At 33.1% G+C, this 17,781-nt stretch overlaps 1 protein-coding gene across 29 annotated transcripts in view; it reads left to right on the top strand.

The window, feature by feature from the left end:
• LOC125652286 (serine/threonine-protein phosphatase 4 regulatory subunit 4-like) overlaps positions 1–17,242 on the top strand; it is a 45,806-nt gene extending 28,564 nt beyond the window's left edge. For 6 of the 29 annotated variants that reach the window (XM_048881344.2, XM_048881348.2, XM_056165432.1 and 3 more), the window contains 13 exons: positions 156–490; positions 777–854; positions 1,048–1,171; positions 1,261–1,302; positions 2,117–2,149; positions 5,370–5,474; positions 5,576–5,590; positions 7,095–7,154; positions 8,498–8,665; positions 9,886–9,967; positions 10,892–10,956; positions 14,627–14,678; positions 14,839–17,242. In XM_048881344.2, the coding sequence (XP_048737301.1) occupies positions 156–490; positions 777–854; positions 1,048–1,171; positions 1,261–1,302; positions 2,117–2,149; positions 5,370–5,474; positions 5,576–5,590; positions 7,095–7,154; positions 8,498–8,665; positions 9,886–9,967; positions 10,892–10,956; positions 14,627–14,678; positions 14,839–14,860 (1,181 nt within the window). In that variant the 3' untranslated portion in view covers positions 14,861–17,242. The remainder of the gene's footprint in view (positions 1–155; positions 491–776; positions 855–1,047; positions 1,172–1,260; positions 1,303–2,116; positions 2,150–5,369; positions 5,475–5,575; positions 5,591–7,094; positions 7,155–8,497; positions 8,666–9,885; positions 9,968–10,891; positions 10,957–14,626; positions 14,679–14,838) is intronic. The other 23 variants (XM_048881346.2, XM_056165430.1, XM_056165433.1 and 20 more) reach the window with 20 other exon arrangements.
• Positions 17,243–17,781: the final 539 nt, after the last annotated feature.

The following is a 17,781-nucleotide window of genomic DNA, read 5'->3' as shown; positions in this document are numbered from 1 at the left end:
GTTAAACTCTTGTATCTCAGTATGTCAACTGTGTAAATGTGTTGTAACTGAGTGATGAAAGTATCCATTTATTTTACAGACTTTTGCCATGCCAGAAAGTGTTACTGTGTAAATGTGTTGTAACTTAGTGATGAAAGTATCCATTTATTTTACAGACTTTTGCCATGCCAGAAAGTGTTACTGGAGAAGTGTGTTTATTGACATCTGTAGAATTGTGATAGAACTATACTCCAAGAAATTCTTCAAGGAGAGTTTTTATGAATATCTTTTGGAATTACACACAGACAGTGTGCCAAATATTAGACTACGTTTGTGTTCAATTTTACCTGACTTAAAACGTTTGTTAATCCTTCCAACGGATCGAGGTCTTTTACAGCAATTAGACGCTTGTGTTCGCAAATTGTTAGTGTCGGAAAAAGATCGGGACGTGTCGGAAGGTATTCAGGATGCCGTGGAGGAACTCGATAAAATTCACATTCCAATGCAATCTGTAAGTTTTTTTTACATTGTTGACAAAAATTGTGTTTAAATTGGTTATGTGCTCGATTAATACTTTAGTCTTTTTGTATTATCTTTTATTTAAGCTGTGATGGATTCAGATATCATACAAATAATTTAAATTAAAGAATGTTTAATGTGTTATAGATTATGATGTGTTATAGATTATGATCTATGTTTTTCAACAATCAACACAAAAAAAAAATCAACAAATAGTAAAGCTAATTACATGTACTAGAGAGCAGATGGTATGTACATTTGATGAGTTTGATTTTTAGATGACAAGGAGAAACTTCTTTGAACAAGATTTAGAAGATCAAAAGAAAGAAGAGGAGGAGAAACTACTACTGGAGAATGTAAGCTGTAGCGATTTTGTGTAGATTAAGGAATTACAAGATGTCAAGAAATGTGTTTGTCTCATCCTACTCTTCTCTTCTGATGAACTGTAAAACAGAACACTGTACACTGAGTCAATGTGTCATATGTATGTAGTTGTAATAACTGAAATCTTGTCTTACATGTACAGTACAGCCATTTTTCTTCATGTAGGAAGAGAAGGAATTGAAGAAGGAAGAGGAAGCAGCTGAAAAGAAAAAGGGAGACAAACGCAATCTGGTGTCAGCTAAAAAGGGCTCAGAGAATGGCTCCAGCAAGATCCCGGGCCCCAGGAAAGGTAAGACGTCAACTAACAAAGCAGAATCAGTCATGTGTTTGCATGATATCTACTTCATTATGGTGGTTAAACATTAATGCTGTTTTCAGGTTCACGAGCTGGCTTACCGGGCTCGAACACAGCAACAAAGAGTAAGAATGCTTGTTTTTTGACCTCATTTTCCTTCACATGCTGTATGTTTTTCCACCTCTGTACTAATCCTCAGTACACTTGTAATAACTTTTGTCTTTTGGAAGGGAGGGTTTTTTTTGTAGAACATCTGTAATTGAAGCATCTTTTTTCATATGAATTCTTTCCTATATGAATTCTCTCTTTCCTTATAGATTATCTCCTATCTTTTAAATCATCTTCTTCCGTATGAATTATCTCCTTTGAATTATCTCCTATATAATTATATTTCTCCATTTCAATTATCTTCTTCCTTATTAATTATTTCTTATATAAATTATCTTCTTCCTAAAAAATTATTTTCTTCCATATAGATTATCTTCTTCCATATGATGTATTTTCTATGTGGATTATCTCCCTTCATATGAATTATTTCTTGTTATAGTTGAATGTGATGGTGTGTAATTAACTATCACTGCTCTCCATACTTCATTTAACATGTTAAGCGGACTCAACTAGCACATCACTGTCTTGACCCTGACTATAATGAGTTTGTTTACCTGACGGTAAACGGTAACGAGTTTGTTTACCTGACTGTAACGAGTTTGTTTACCTGACTGTAACGAGTATGCATGCATCTAAAATCACTCATATATTTACACTATGTCTGAATTATTTTATTTTTTTTGTTTTTGTTTTGGCAACAAAATTCCAGAGTGAGTTAGATTAAAACTGCTGGCAATATTGTTTGGAGAGCAATAAGCTTTGCTTGCAGATTTTGGTTGCATTATGAATTTTCCCAAGGCTCTTTGTAATGCAGGTTTTGTGTTTTCACAGAGTTTTTATATCCATCCCATATAACATCAGAAGGTAACTCCCTCAGACATTTGCTTGCTGACATATTTTACCTGCTTGTGCATATCAAGAGATCTGTCTACAGTTTTTATTTGATTGTATCCAGTGTATATATTCTTGTAGACTCAACAGCATCATCTTTCTATTCAAGATTTTACTCTGTTGATTGTATCATATGTAATACAACAGCATATTATCTTGGAATATATATCAGGTCAGGTGTATATTATATGCTGCATGTACTTCACAATTTGGTGAGGGAATCATTTATGAAATTAATCTTTTTATAAAAATGTACCGTATACAAGATCATTGCATTTTTTCAGAGTGTTTAACAAAAAACTAACCTTTAACATATAAGATAAACGACGTCATGTGTTTCAATTTATTTTAGATATTCCAACTGACTAGGGTTTTCACATACATTAATTTTCTTTCAAATATAGATGTTGAAACAGAACTTGTTTGTCATGTGCACATAATTATCGTAGAGTATATTCAGAAAGAAGGAGTCCACAGTATTTTCAGAAAATGTTAATCTTTGATCAACACAGAATTCAGTTCTAGATCAGTAGTCCAAACCTTATAGGTAAAATCTCGTAACATCTTGCGTTTTGATGTCTCACGGTAGAAAGATTTTATTGAACCATTACATTTTTTAAAAATTGATTTCTTGTTTTGAAGTCTAGACATGTAAATGTGAACCAGAAGTGAATGTAATGTATTCACTCTATATATTAAAGGCATCAATGGCTGATGTAATTGTTGTCCATTTTAATTGTTAATTTCAAAGTTAACCAAGAAATTGTTGTTTTTGATAAAAATAATACCAGTTGTTAATCAGTTCATCATGGATATTTAAAAACCATCATAATTTAAGTACATGAAAATATGTATATAAGTGATATATATATATATATATATATATATATATATATATATATATATATATATATATATATATACACACACAACTTATATAGTTCACCTGATTCTTTAAATGTAGCATTGACATAAGCTGTATACATTATGTAAGCATCTTGTAGATTAATGGAGTGTATATTTTCTGCTTTTAGTATCTTATGAAAAGACTGTACTTGAATATGATAACCTTTTTTGGCTCTTATAAAGCTAAAATTTTCAAGCTTTATAGAAAGACTTTAATCTTTATTACACAGAAGAGATCATTTCCAATATAGTTTCATATATACATGTAATGTATATACAATATAGAAGAATGAAAAATAACCATTTTATGTCAAATTATCAGAATGACAGGAAAATCTGATCTAACTGACCTCATTTAGAATGACTATTTGCAGCAGAATTTTTGCACAAAACATACTGATGCTTGATTTTGAAACAAAAACATGACTGTCAAATTTGGAGGACAAATAGAACCCATTTCAAATATATTCATTTACAGTAGAATCTGAAAAGTGTTGTGACCATTTACTAGTAATTTTACACAACATTGTTTTCAATGAAATACATAGAATAAAGATAAATTATGTTCACTTTTAGCATACATCTGTATACACTGTATTTAAAAATAAATTTCATTTTTTGAAAATACATGAGGGTATGAACTGCAACACTTCACGTGGACATATAGTCGCATACTTCATGAAGCATGTTGGTGCTTCATGAAAAATATGCTGATGTATAACATCACAGTTCATACCCTCATGTATTTTCAAAAATGAAATTTATTTCTCATATAAACATTTTACTTTCATTTCTGTCAGAATTACCCACTGATAAAATAACGTTACTAAATTTGTTAAGTAGTTCTAGTTCTGTAATCATGCACACATTATTTACAACTGTAGTGCATTTACAACTGTAGTGCATTTACAATTTGTAAAGATATCAAAGGCAAAAACACTGGAAATGTAAATATATATACATGTTTCATGAGGAGAAGGTTTGTAGGCAGTAGCAGTTTTATGCTGCCTATCCATCTTCTGTCACATCTTGAATTAATTATACCCCCCGCAACAAGTTGTGGGGGGGGTATACTGGAATCGGGTTGTCCGTCTGTCCGTCCGTCCGTCTGTCTGTAGACGCAATGGTTTCCGGACTCTAAAGCATTATCCTTTCCACCTACCGTCACCATATCATACATATGGACTACCCATGGGATGAAGATGTTCCCTATCGATTTTGGGGTCAAAAGGTCAAAGGTCAAGCGCACTGGACATCGAAGTAGCAATATGGTTTCCGGGCTCTAAAGCGTTATCCTTTCCACCTACAGTCACCATATCATACATATGGACTACCCATGGGATGAAGATGTTCCCTATCGATTTTGGGGTCAAAAGGTCAAAGGTCAAGCGCACTGGACATCGAAGTAGCAATATGGTTTCCGGGCTCTAAAGCATTATCTTTTCCACCTACAGTCACCATATCATACATATGGACTACTCATGGGATGAAGATGTTCCCTATCGATTTTGGGTTCAAAAGGTCAAAGGTCAAGCGCACTGGACATCGAAGTAGCAATATGGTTTCCGGGCTCTAAAGCATTATCCTTTCCACCTACAGTCACCATATCATACATATGGACTACCCATGGGATGAAGATGTTCCCTATCGATTTTGGGGTCAAAAGGTCAAAGGTCAAGCGCACTGGACATCGAAGTAGCAATATGGTTTCCGGACTCTAAAGCATTATCCTTTCCACCTACCGTCACCATATCATACATATGGACTACCCATGGGATGAAGATGTTCCCTATCGATTTTGGGGTCAAAAGGTCAAAGGTCACGTGCACTGGACATCGAAGTAGCAATATGGTTCAGTTTGTCATGCCATTTGTTTTTTACACTCAGAAAAGAGGTAGTTTATACCTATTACCAACACCCTTTGGGAGATTGGGGTAAGCGGGGGATATTCTTAGTGAGCATTGCTCACAGTACCTCTTGTTTTAAATGAAACAGAATTGGCTGCTGTCCTGTATGTAATGTAGACTAGCAGCAGATGAAGATCCATTTCACAGATGGATCTTGTGAATAAACAAGAGGTCCATATGTTGTGTAAATATGTATGCAATTTTCGAATTTATGAAATGTCCTCTGCATGTTTGTGACTATGATATGTGAGTGAAACAGTTTTCTCAGAAATGATTAAGGGTATTTTAAATTTTAAAGTAATTTTGTCACTTGTTTTTTTTTTTTTTTCATTAAGTGTACAACAAATCTCCCATAAAAATTGTTTTACTTTTCATTTAAGATGAGAACAGGCCAGTTATTCCCAACTCAAAGATTGCAGGAACCAGTAATAATAAACTGGTCAAATCTAAGTCCAGCAATTGTATTTCTCAAATTCCAAGGCGAGGTAAATGAAGCATGTATCCCAATAACATGTCTAGAACTTTGACGACTTGACCCTACTGGCTTGCATATCCCGTGTATAATGTTTTGTTCGTATTTTTGTAGATGTGGAAGACTTAGGTTAATAGAGCATGCTTTATTCATAACATGAGAGCATGATCTATACTTCTTCTACTGATGTTGGTTTTCTGTTTAAATATTGTTTTTCCCCCCGCTTAAGCGACAGCGGGGTTATTAATTTGGTCTGTTTGTTCTGCAGTCTATTTGTAACAACTTGGATTCTGGATATTTTAAATACTGTAACAACTTTGCATGAGGAGTCTCTATGATTAAAGAATGATCCTTATCATTGTTTAGGTCTAAACTTCTAAAGTAAAGGTCACCATATAACTCAAAAGGTCAAGGTCACCAGGTAGCATAATGTGAGAATTGGTTTCACGATATCTCATACTGTTTGAGCTTCAGTAATGACACTTCACATAAAGGGTGATCCCCTATTGTGTTTAGGTCATCAGGTCAAGGTAATTTGGTCACAAAAGGGAAGAAATGGTTTCTTGATGAATTCATAGGTACTATTTGAGCTTTAGCAAAGAAACTTTACATGATAAGTCTTCATGACTTCAGGATGTTCACTATTAATTTTTGGTTAAAAGGTTAAGGTCAATGGTTCATACAGTAGAAAATCTTTTACAGATGATACATCAAATATTATTTAAAATTTACACAATAGGTCTCTATCACAAAAGGATATCTTTCATTTTGAGATCACAAGGTCAAAGTTGAAGATCACTGACTCAGACAAGGTAACAAAATGTCTCGTGATGCTATCTGTAGTATTATGATTTAGCACTGAAACTTCACAGAAAAAAAATCTTCATAAAATGTTTCTCCCTTTTAAATAGCACAAATCAAATAGATATAACTTGAAGCAAAGGACATAAATCACTGACTTTGCCTTTTTCGTTTCATTGTACACCATGAAATGTTTAATAGAAAACTTTGGTATTTTAGAATGAAGTAAAATTGTTTGATATTTTTTATGTAATGAATTGTAACATCATGCCCCATAAAGCAGATCTAGAAGAGATTTCGGATCATTATATAGATATGTGGTCCATTAATGTATGTATAATCAAGTAGTTAGTTAATTGTCCTCAGCATTGTTTTAATGTAGCTTGTTGGCAGTGGCTGAGAAAATTTTTTTTACAAGAGCAAAGACTTTATTGACTCATGGCTGCTGGAATTTCTGATTAAGTTCATTTTCTGTCTTTTTTATATACATTCTGTATTATAATTTGTAAAATGGTACAGCATGTCTAATACATAATGTTGTAATTTAAAGATTTCTAAAAATTTTGTACAGATACTAGCTGTCAAAACAAAATAATTGTGAATGCACTATTTTGTGAAGGGTCTGAATTTTTTTAATCCCTGTTAATCATTCTAAAGTCAGTTTAGATTAAAATTTCTTGCATTCAAAAGATCTTGAGTGATATAGAATTTCATAATTTTGAATCGTCATTGCTCAATTTCACAGAATTTTGAAAAGTCAGTTACAAGGTTTGTACATGTATTGTGCAGTAGACTGTTAACAAGTGTTTGACCTCTTGTTTTGGTGCTTCAGATAGCAAGGAATTGTCCAAGACTAAGATAGTGTCCCCAGTCCCTGCCCCGGGGAAGTCAGGTTAGTATCTCTGTGTTGTCCCCCCGGGTGTTGTAGTGTGTCTCCCTGACCGTTTAGTGCATCTCTGTTTTATGGAGACCTTTGTCTTATTGACTGTTCTTCTATTTTTATTCATCTGTATAAAACAAAATGCCTTTGTTTCGATTTCGCTATGGTTTTCTACTAATGCCAGAACTCCGTTTCATTGTACCCCAGAAGAAGTTAATAATTACAAAAGGTTGTTTATCCTTGTTTTGAATTCTAAAACTTGCTGTTTAATGTCTTTGTGTTTCCCAATTTAATGTGAGCACAGCGACATTTCATATTGTCCATCAATCAGTCTTTGCAGATACTTCATCTAAGGGAGATGAGCCCGATTCATTTTCTTCAGCTCTGCTCCTATATTCTAAATGTGGTTGCTGTGGCTACTTCAATGATAAAAAAAATTCCTAAATATTAATTGTCCTCTTTATCAAAATTTAGAAATATAATTAAAAATATGATTAATCATGTTTCAACATGAATATTTATTTTTTTTATCAGTATCCGATATGTTTACAACATGCAATCGGTTCTTAATTATTACACATTCGGATTTCAATGAATATTTGTTGGTGATGAATATTGTATGAAAATATGATTGTAATCTTAATTGAAGAAGAAGTTAAAACATCCCATAATGACATTTTTTTCAGTACAATTTATAGTCAACTCTGATCAATTTTTGACATGGTCCCTATCAAAATTTGTTCCACTGACCTTACAAGTTATCTTTTGAAAGCTATAGAATCAACCAATCTCCATTCAGTCATCACTTGCAGTAGTTGAATGAACTTTCCATAGCCTAAAATATTTTATCCCAATTACGGTTTGATTCTCTGTGCATGCTAAGTTTCAACAAATTTTGACACTTACAGTCAAACATTATCTCGAATGCAATGGGACTGAGAAAAATGTCCGAGATAACTGTAGGTTTGAGATATTGAGGGTAAAATACTTAAAGAATAAGTGATTGGGACTTCCAAATCACTTCGACATATCCATGGTATTCGAGATATCTGTGTTTGAGATACTGAAGTTCAACAGTATTAGTCAGCCTGATATATCATACAAGATTAAAAGTCTTGAGTGAAATACATATTGAGCTTGTCGTCCGCATGTGTACTACTTTTTTAACATGAGATTAAAATGAATAACGTTTCACATAAAATTAGCCCAGAGTTGGGAATCACTATTCTTAAGTTACTTGGTTTTTTTTAACTCTGTGTACAATATTACATGTGTGTTGTCTAAGTATCCAAGTTATTTCTCAATATAACTATATATATTACTGTGTACATTTTCTGACCAATTCCTGTTTGAAGGTAACAAAGTCCAGGTGAATAGTAACACATCCAAACAATCCTCAGGAGAGTCTAACATTAACAAAAAGGGTGTGTCATCTCCCAAACTGTCTAGACTGCCTCTCTATAGCTCCAATCCGAACATACACCAGGGACGTCCATCCTCGCCCTCCTTAATCCCCATCAAAGGTGAGACTGGGAGGAGCATCGTACAGCATTGTGCAGCATGAATTGTGTTTTGAGGGCTGGAGGCATTGTGTTGGTGGAGGAATAATGTGCCATGTTGAGTGCATGTTCTGTTGATTTTACTACCTCTTTTTGTTTGGTAATAAAATCTATTATTTTTCTCGTTAAATTGCTCTGTATTGTTTATGTGGTTGTTGTTGAAGTGGGATGTGGATGAGCTTGATGTATCTGTGCATATTATGGTGACAGGATTAACATGCAATACGTATGTAACACTATCATGATACAATAGAGACATTGTCTTTTCTACTTGGCAGCATGTATCAAGGACCAGGAAAATTGCACGTGAAGATCTTGTCTGTACACACTGAATTTGTCATCATTCTGTGCTCTGCCACTGGTCGTTTTGTTGCATCGTAGTTGTGAAAGCTGCAAATTTTCACTCTGAAAGTATCTTTTCCAGAATGCTCTCTTTAGCTACTTTATTAACCTTTAGAGCCTTTAATCCTCTGTCACTCTGTGCAGTGATACAACATGGCTGTTGACTATGTCGGAGAACAACTTTGACAACTGTTTCTGTGTTTTTGTTCTTGTGTGCAGAATGTTATACATTTACCGTTTTTTATTTATGCCGTTGTTTTGTTATAGTTAGCGTGTGTGATAAAGGTGGCAGAAGTCCAATTACCGTGTCATGAACTAGTACTGTAACAATTACTCTCCTACAATGTTCATGTACAGAATATTTAAATTTGTATTTCAGAGAAAATATAAAAACATTTCTAATATTTTAAGTGGTGTCAAACACATTTTTTTGCAGGAAGTGCATTTCAAAATATTTGTGATTGATGAATAAACATAACAGAAGGATGAATTATTTTAACAGATTGATGCATCAACGTAACAGATTGATGAATAAACATAGCATGATTGATGAATAAACAAAACACAACTGATGAATAAACATAACGGAAGGATGAATTATTTTAACAGATTGATGAATCAACGTAACAGATTGATGAATAAACATAACATGATTGATGAATAAACATAGCACAATTGATGAATAAACAAAACACAACTGATGAATAATCATAACGGAAGGATGAATTATTTTAACAGATTGATGAATCAACGTAACAGATTGATGAATAAACATAACATGATTGATGAATGAACATAACACGATTGATGAATGAACATAACACTTGTACTACGTATTTCAGCCTCAACAAGTGGCACAACCAACAAGACCAGTAAAACGACGCGAGGGAGTGGCATCCCAGCCCCAGGGAGTGCAGGATTAAGGTAGGATACCCAGGGAAACTCTGTTGTGGTCTGGAATTGTGAATTCTAAACTCTGTGTTGTTTGGCTAGACAAGATAAGAGAAATCTCCTTTAAAAATCGTATAACTCTAATCTGAGTTTATCTTTCCACAAAGGATTTGAATCTGATTTAGATCTTTCCTCTTATTTCAAATTATATACATCCTTTATCTGAGAAACTGTTTTATTGGTCATTCTTTTATTGAATAGTTACTGGTAGTCATTTTAGTTCTGTTTTATTTTTATTATTATTTTTTGTTAAATTTCTGAACTCTCAATTATTTACACTTCAAAAATGTAGCTATTTGTCAAATTAGTATGAACTGTTTCCTGATTTAAATGTTCTTCTACATCAGATTCTGATTTGCTTTCATAATTCTGAAGGGTTTTGGGATGAATGGATCCATGAAGATGTAATATGGGCTTGGATTTAGGGTAGTAAAATTAGGAATATTGTGCTATTAAAGATAGACTGTAGAATGAAAGCTAGATTTATTGTTTTCTTTGAATAAAAAATGAAGGGGGGGGGGGGGATATCAATTAGAAGTAAAAAAAAAATATATATATATACTAAAATAGAGACAAGATGTTATATTTGATTTAATGGAAATATGTTCAGACCTGTAAAATATTGCTGCTGTATTAACCAGCATGGGGCTTGATTGTGAACATTAATACGAAATGAAAATTAATTGAACATGTAGTATATCTCATATTCATGGACAAGAAAATTCTGACTGAAAAAAAGATGGGTAAAGATTAGAACATGATCATCATAGAAATGTGTAAAATAGTTCTGAGAAAGTGACAGTTCTTGCATTACATCATGCACGTGTTGCTACTGTGTGTCCATACACTGCGTGTTCAATAGATACTCCACAATTTGTGTGTTTGTTGGTGTTTCAGGCGCGCCTCTGTCCCCACTCTCTCTACCACCAGAAGAGGATCTCTAAGTGGTCAGCTTAGCACCGGTAGTTAACGCTTTCCTTCTGTTGGCTTGGCTAGCTTTAGACAGCTGACTTTTTCAGCCTGTTTCTTTTGCAGTTTTCAGCTGGACTTTATGCCAAATTGTTAAAAATTGAGTTTCCATCCATTTAGCGTTCATATACTTCATCACATCAATGATATGAAGTTTCATTTTCAGTATTTAATCACCAAATGCTCATGTATTTGAAAATAGAAAAGCTTTATATTTGAAGTATTTTGTAGACATCAATATACATTGGCATTGAATAATATTGTATTTACTCGATTATAGTTTTATTAGAGCTAGAATTTAATGTGTGAAACATTTCATACCTCACCATAATTAAAGCTTCAATGCAGAGACCCTACTATTTACCATAATTAAGACTTCAATGCAGGGTTTCTATTGGTTACCATAATTAAGACTTCAATGCAGGGATTCTATTGGTTAACATGATTAAAGACTTCAATGCAGGGTTTCTATTGGTTACCATAATTAAGACTTCAATGCAGGGATTCTATTGGTTAACATGATTAAAGACTTCAATGCAGGGATTCTATTGGTTAACATGATTAAAGACTTCAATGCAGGGATTCTATTGGTTACCATAATTAAGACTTCAATGCAGGGATTCTATTAGTTTCCATAATTAAGACTTCAATGTAGGAACCCTATTGTTTAACATAAGTAAGACCTCAATGCAGGAATTTTAGTATTTACCATAATTAAGGCTTGGATGTATATAATCATTAGGGCTTCAATGCCAGTTCAGTGTTAGAACCCTATTGTTTACCATAATTTAGGGTTCAATGTAGGGACCTATTGTTTACCATAATTAGGGTTTCAACGCAAGGACTGTATTATTTACAATCCATCTGTCCTCGAATTTTTGTGAGCGCCAAATTGCGTGCAACTTCAATAAAATTTTAACATTTGGCAGTGCCCTTGCTGACTGTTTGGTTTTATAGATAGCTCACCTTGACAAATTAAGGCAGGACAATATCTTAATTACTGTAATATTAGAATCTGCTTCCAGGTATGAAATTTTTGGATCGGTGGTGGGGGGGGGGGGGGGGGTCACTCAAGAACCATAACCCCTTTTCTTTTTCAAAATCAAACTGATGTAGCTCCATCACAGGGTGTGTTACTAGTCAAACTTGGAATGTTGTATGTGAACTACATTTTCTAGTCAACACCTGGATTCTCGAAAGAAACTTAAGTCGAAACTTGAACTTAAGTCTAAGATTTTACTCAAATTTTGACTGCTCAAATAACAAAAAACTCAAATGCAAGTTTAAGATTTTTTTGGAGCAATCCAAGCCAGGTCAAAGTTTATAGACTTGGAACAGATTCAGTCAAAAGTAACTTGACAAGCATATGAGCAAGGTCTAAATCAGCTTGTTTGAGGTTTGGCAAAGTCAGCATTGCAGAAATTACCTTATGTTTCTATTTTTCCACAATCCAAAAAACTAGTCATTTACTCCTTACATTTATATTCTGTAATTGAATATTTATATATATGTATACCTGACAGGTTTTTACTTCATTGAGAAATAAAATACAATGAAACTGTCAAAACAATGGTAGATGCTTCTCATCATGCTTCAGTTGCCGCAAAAATGTGGAAAGCTAGCCTATATTCTTCTTTCATGAGCAAGTATTGCATTTTACTGATCTCTTGATTTTATGATCTGCCATATGCAATGATGAAACACCACAGTATATTTTCTGGAAGTGACCAATTTTAAATCTTGGATCTAAATGCTTTGATCAAGCTTGCGTGGATGTTTGGTGGTGAGGTGCACACCTCACATGATGAGATGCTCTATATGCTGCACACAACATTTATTGTCAGAAGTATCTGTTAGGCATTTATTGTCAAAGACCATAAAGCTCAGATAAACATCAATGACAGAAGAAGAGGCATTTTCTATGACCAAGCAAATTGCAGTAGTTGGAGCAAAAAACATCACACTAATAGAAAATGCAACCAAATCTTGCATTTACAACTTCCTTTTTTAGGAAATTTGCTAAGGGCCCTAAAGGGGTATGTAATATCTAATATATAGTACTTGAACATCCTTGTAATAAAACATTCATTTGGTGTTAGAATTTAAGAATTTGTAGCTTACATTTGTCAAGGTGACCTATGTAATCTTTGATTACGTGTTTGTTCTATAAATGAAACTCACTTGTAATTACCAGGAACACTTTCAATGAATAAGGGTCTGGGTTTTAACATGGGGTATATGTCCTTGCACAAGTTTGCACCTGCACTTAACACTTCTCCCTAACTTTTACACGAAACATTAACACAATTATGTAAATGACACTGCAGGTACTTGTGGCTGATAGTACATGTATATGGATGCACTCATTGAAACACTTGTTCAATGTCTTTGTTTGGGGAGATTCAGTTTAGTTATTGTTATAAACTGTTTGGTTACAAAGATCTTTTAATTATAAAAGTTGTAATTTTGCTTTATGCTTCTTAAAGACTTTATATACCTGATTTATAATTCATGACATCAGAGTAAGTCAGAATATTTTAATTTAAGAATTGGTTCATGTAATTCTGTGTTTTCTTTTCTATAATGTTCTTTTAGTTATAAAAAGTAATTTTGATATATATTTATTTACCTGTTTCGTGATTGGTCACATCAGAATAAGTCAGAATATTTTATTCCAAGTATTGGTCATTTAAATGTTTTGGTTTTTATTATTTTAGTTATAAGTAGTAGTTTGATTTGTTTTTCTCTACATACCTGTTTCACAATTGATAAGTTCATTATACCCATACCTTATCATTGTTGTATTAGAGTAATAGATTGCTCCTCCTAAGACTTTGGTTGCCATGGTTACTGACCATGTATGTACACTGATTAACATCAATTCTCCAATGTACAGATTTATAGGGGGAAAACTCTTTTTAAATCTACATTTAAAGGATCCATGGAACCTTTTGTTTTCAGGATTGAATTTGTGAGATGTGACAATGTGATACATGCATTCTTATTACTTTCTAGGTTGTTTTTTTTATATCAAGTCTTATTTAGATTTAAGACACAATGAATTCTGATTTCATAAACAAAAAAGTTTACTAACTACAGTTTGTTTACAAAGTTTGTTTTGAGTTTTTATCTGAATTTTTGAGTTTTAATGACACTAACAATGTCTGAACCTTTTTGCCCTGCCCCCCCTGTCACCTGTAGTCAGTTGCCCCTGTCAGTGCTTAATGTCTCATGAAACCATTAAAAATTCCAACTTATAATGAGATCATCATTAGATATATACCCTCTCCTATACAAGATAGTATAATACATATAGCTGTCACTTATAAATTAATGTCAATGATTAATTATACTGTAAAGCATTCATCATGCCAAAAGGCAGCAAAGTTCATAAAATATCGGTTGTTTGTAAATAGTGTTTATACAAATGTTGGAATATTAGGTTATTCCCCACATTAATATTACAACAAATTCAGTGTTTTAGTACTAAAACCTTGTAATTCACTTCTATAGACAGTTTGATTTATATGATTTGTTTAATATTGCATGGATTATATTGAATACACAATGATCAGATATATATGTAAAATTGTGTATCTTGTCTGTATTAATTTGATGTTTTGTAGAGACTGATAGATTTATACCTGTCTTCTTTTTTGACAGAGGTGAATCCAAAAGCAAAAAGCAGTAATGGTGCAATGTCTCCGTCCATTAAGTATGACACATTTTTGTTTTGTTTTTTTGCCAAAATGATAATAATAATAGTGATAAATGAATAAAAAAAAATTCAATAACAGGAATTAAAATGTGGATATCTACTATACAGAGTTTTTGAAATATTAATTGTTTGATATGATATTAAATCTTTTTTCCAGAGAAAGGAAAAAATCAAGATAATTTGATGCAGCAAGAAAACAACTGTATCATGTATATGAATGATGCTTTCTGGGAACCGTGCTGTTTCCATAGTGACTGTGATAGGACCAATCAGATTTCACATGACATTTCTGTATTATTTTTGACTTGATGACTGGTACTGCTGAGACATTGATAATTTTTTGTTTTGTTTGGGAAGAGGAACATGGTATATTGGCCTCTGCAAAAGAAATGAAAGTGGACAATCAGTCATATAATGGTGGACATGCTCCACATGAAATTTGTCTTATGGTCACCATAAAGTGCTCCAGAGAAACCTGGATATAAAAGAATTCAAGCATTCCACTAATTTTTATAGTAATGATTTGTTGTCATTCTAGCAACATAATCATAAATAGGAACCCAGATGCTGTGATGTTCTAGTGTAGACATTGCAAAGGTTATAAAAAATTAACATGATGGGAACCCCATTTTCAACATAATTATGTTTTGTTTATGTTTTGGTAATTATAACATTGGATGATTTTAGAGAGATTAGAAGGTATGATTTATGTATTAATTTGACAGTCACTTATGGTAATTCAAGTGCAAAGTTTTATCATTCCAATTTTTTAAAGAATTTAAAATTAAGAAAGTAAAAAGAACCTGAAGTGTTAAAAAATCTTGCATAATAAAGTACCATGGACCTACCAGTATGAATATAGGTCCCCATCAGCCTATTTAAGACTGGGTTCAATCATTAGTGGGCAGTTTGCATAGATAAACTCATAGTGATTTCTTATATGCATTGAAATTAATGACAGGAAATTAGCTGATAATAGAATTTAATTCATCAGATATGAAAAGATTCACACAAAAACATCAGTTTGTCAAAAGAGAATCCATGTTTTCATTCCAGTATTCTGTAGACTGAAATTTGATTGTTCTCTAAATGTTAAAAAGAGAATATTCAGTACCTATGATATGATACAAGTGTTGGTATGTGTGCCGTTTAAAGAAGTTCTGTGCAATTGGCAATGTTACAGACACAATTCCAGGGGTATGTGTGATAACGGTGTATTTTTCTGTAGTGTTACTTGTTGAAAGACCGTGTTTTATTTTTGAGAGGAAGTTTATTTTTGTTGATTAATGACATAGATGTGCCTGTTGTAATTGTGAGATTTTATTCTTAAAAGTTGGAGTCATTTTTAAGCCTTCAAAAAATTGTTAATAGGACATGCAGTAGTTTGATATCATATCTCATCTTTGAAACCAATTACTTAAGATGTACTTACTATATATAATGGCATGTGCATTTTTTTGTTGACAGTATTTCAAATTATTTAACACAATAGAGATTAGATGTAGTATATACAAATATTGATATGATAGATTTTTACTTGTCAGAAAGCAGTGAATGTTCGGTGCTGTTACAGACATCTCTGATGCAATACAACCCTGAAGAGATTGTTCAAGTTTCTATAATTCATGGTATGGAATTCTTACCATAGCACTGAAAGTTGTAATTTGTCATTCAGTGAAATATAGAGTTACCTCCCTTTGGCTAAAAAATCCATTGACATGCAATCAAATATTGTTAGCTACACAATTTTTGTTCTTTATTGAAACTGATGTGATACCAGGTAGTATTTTTTTAAAAATAAATGAAAACTAATAGACTGGCAATTATATTAATTTTTATTTTTTTTTTTAAAGAGTTTAAAGTTAGTTTTCTGTTTATTTCTTATTTTAAAACTTTTTACTACTTGTTAAAAATATTTTGTACTAGAATTTCCTTGGCGATTGTGATAAACAGACCATGACATAGTATCTACAGTGGTTTACTTCGACCTGTTAGTATTCTCTGTCTGTGTAAGATGTAAAGTACTATTATCCTGTCACTGTTGTTGTAGATTTCCTTGTCTGGTCCCCGCCTCCACCACACTGTTTTCTCGCCCACTCCCACCTCTCCGTTATCTCACTTCATTGAGAAAATAGATTGGCTGAGATGGGGACTGGACTGTAGATTTCCATGTAATATACTGCTGACATTGAAATGCAATCACTGGTCAAGAACCATTCATGTTTTTTTGTGCTGCTGTTTTTGTATAAAAATAATTATTAATGTAAATGATGTTTTTCTATACTTAAAATTGCACAACAATGTGTCAAAAAAAACAAAAAAAAACTATTACCAAAGTTTTATGGCAGAGATTATCCTGATATAACAATCTGAATCTTAATTTTGGTGATCAAAATTAAAAAAGAAAAGAATACATTTGTTGATTAAGATGATGGAGCTGGTAAGAATGACGCCAGCTGTTACTCTGTTGCATTTATTTTTAGTGAGGACATAGGTGCTGTAGACCGTCCTGTTAATACTGATGTCACCATAAAGCAATATTATTAAATGACTCAACTGATTATAGGCTGTTCATTTGTTTTTGCTTAAGACTTTAATTCACAATTTAGTCGCTCCATTTCAAACAGAAATAAAGGGTTTCTGTGAGATATGAGCTTTAGAGTGCATGAATCCGGTGTGCACTTTATAGGGATTCATGAGGAAGCACAATTAATTCTGTAGATGTACTTCGTGTCAGATGGAGCATTTAAATGTAACCATGTATCTCCATGCCGTTTGAATGTGAAGATGATTTTTATCTTCCAAAATTATTGCCCACCTGTTTGCATTTTACACAGTGTGGTAAATTGACTGAAAACTCGTACCAGAAATCGGCGTCACTGAGTGCTTAACTTCTTGTGAGACTTAGCACAGAACAATGATTTGTGATGAAGCTAAACCGTAGGTCTCTAATTAAGAACTGGTATGATGAGCGGCACGATATTGATAATTATCGCAGACAACAACTTCCCACCTGTGTAGAGCAAAGTGCATTGGAACCTTTTGAACATGGGGGTACTCCTTTTTCACATTAACCCCCCCTCCCCTCCACCCCTCACAC

Source organism: Ostrea edulis, chromosome 5 (assembly GCF_947568905.1).
Source record: "Ostrea edulis chromosome 5, xbOstEdul1.1, whole genome shotgun sequence".
Classification (NCBI taxonomy): Eukaryota; Metazoa; Mollusca; class Bivalvia; order Ostreida; family Ostreidae; genus Ostrea; species Ostrea edulis.
This window is presented reverse-complemented; position numbering and strand designations above follow the sequence as displayed.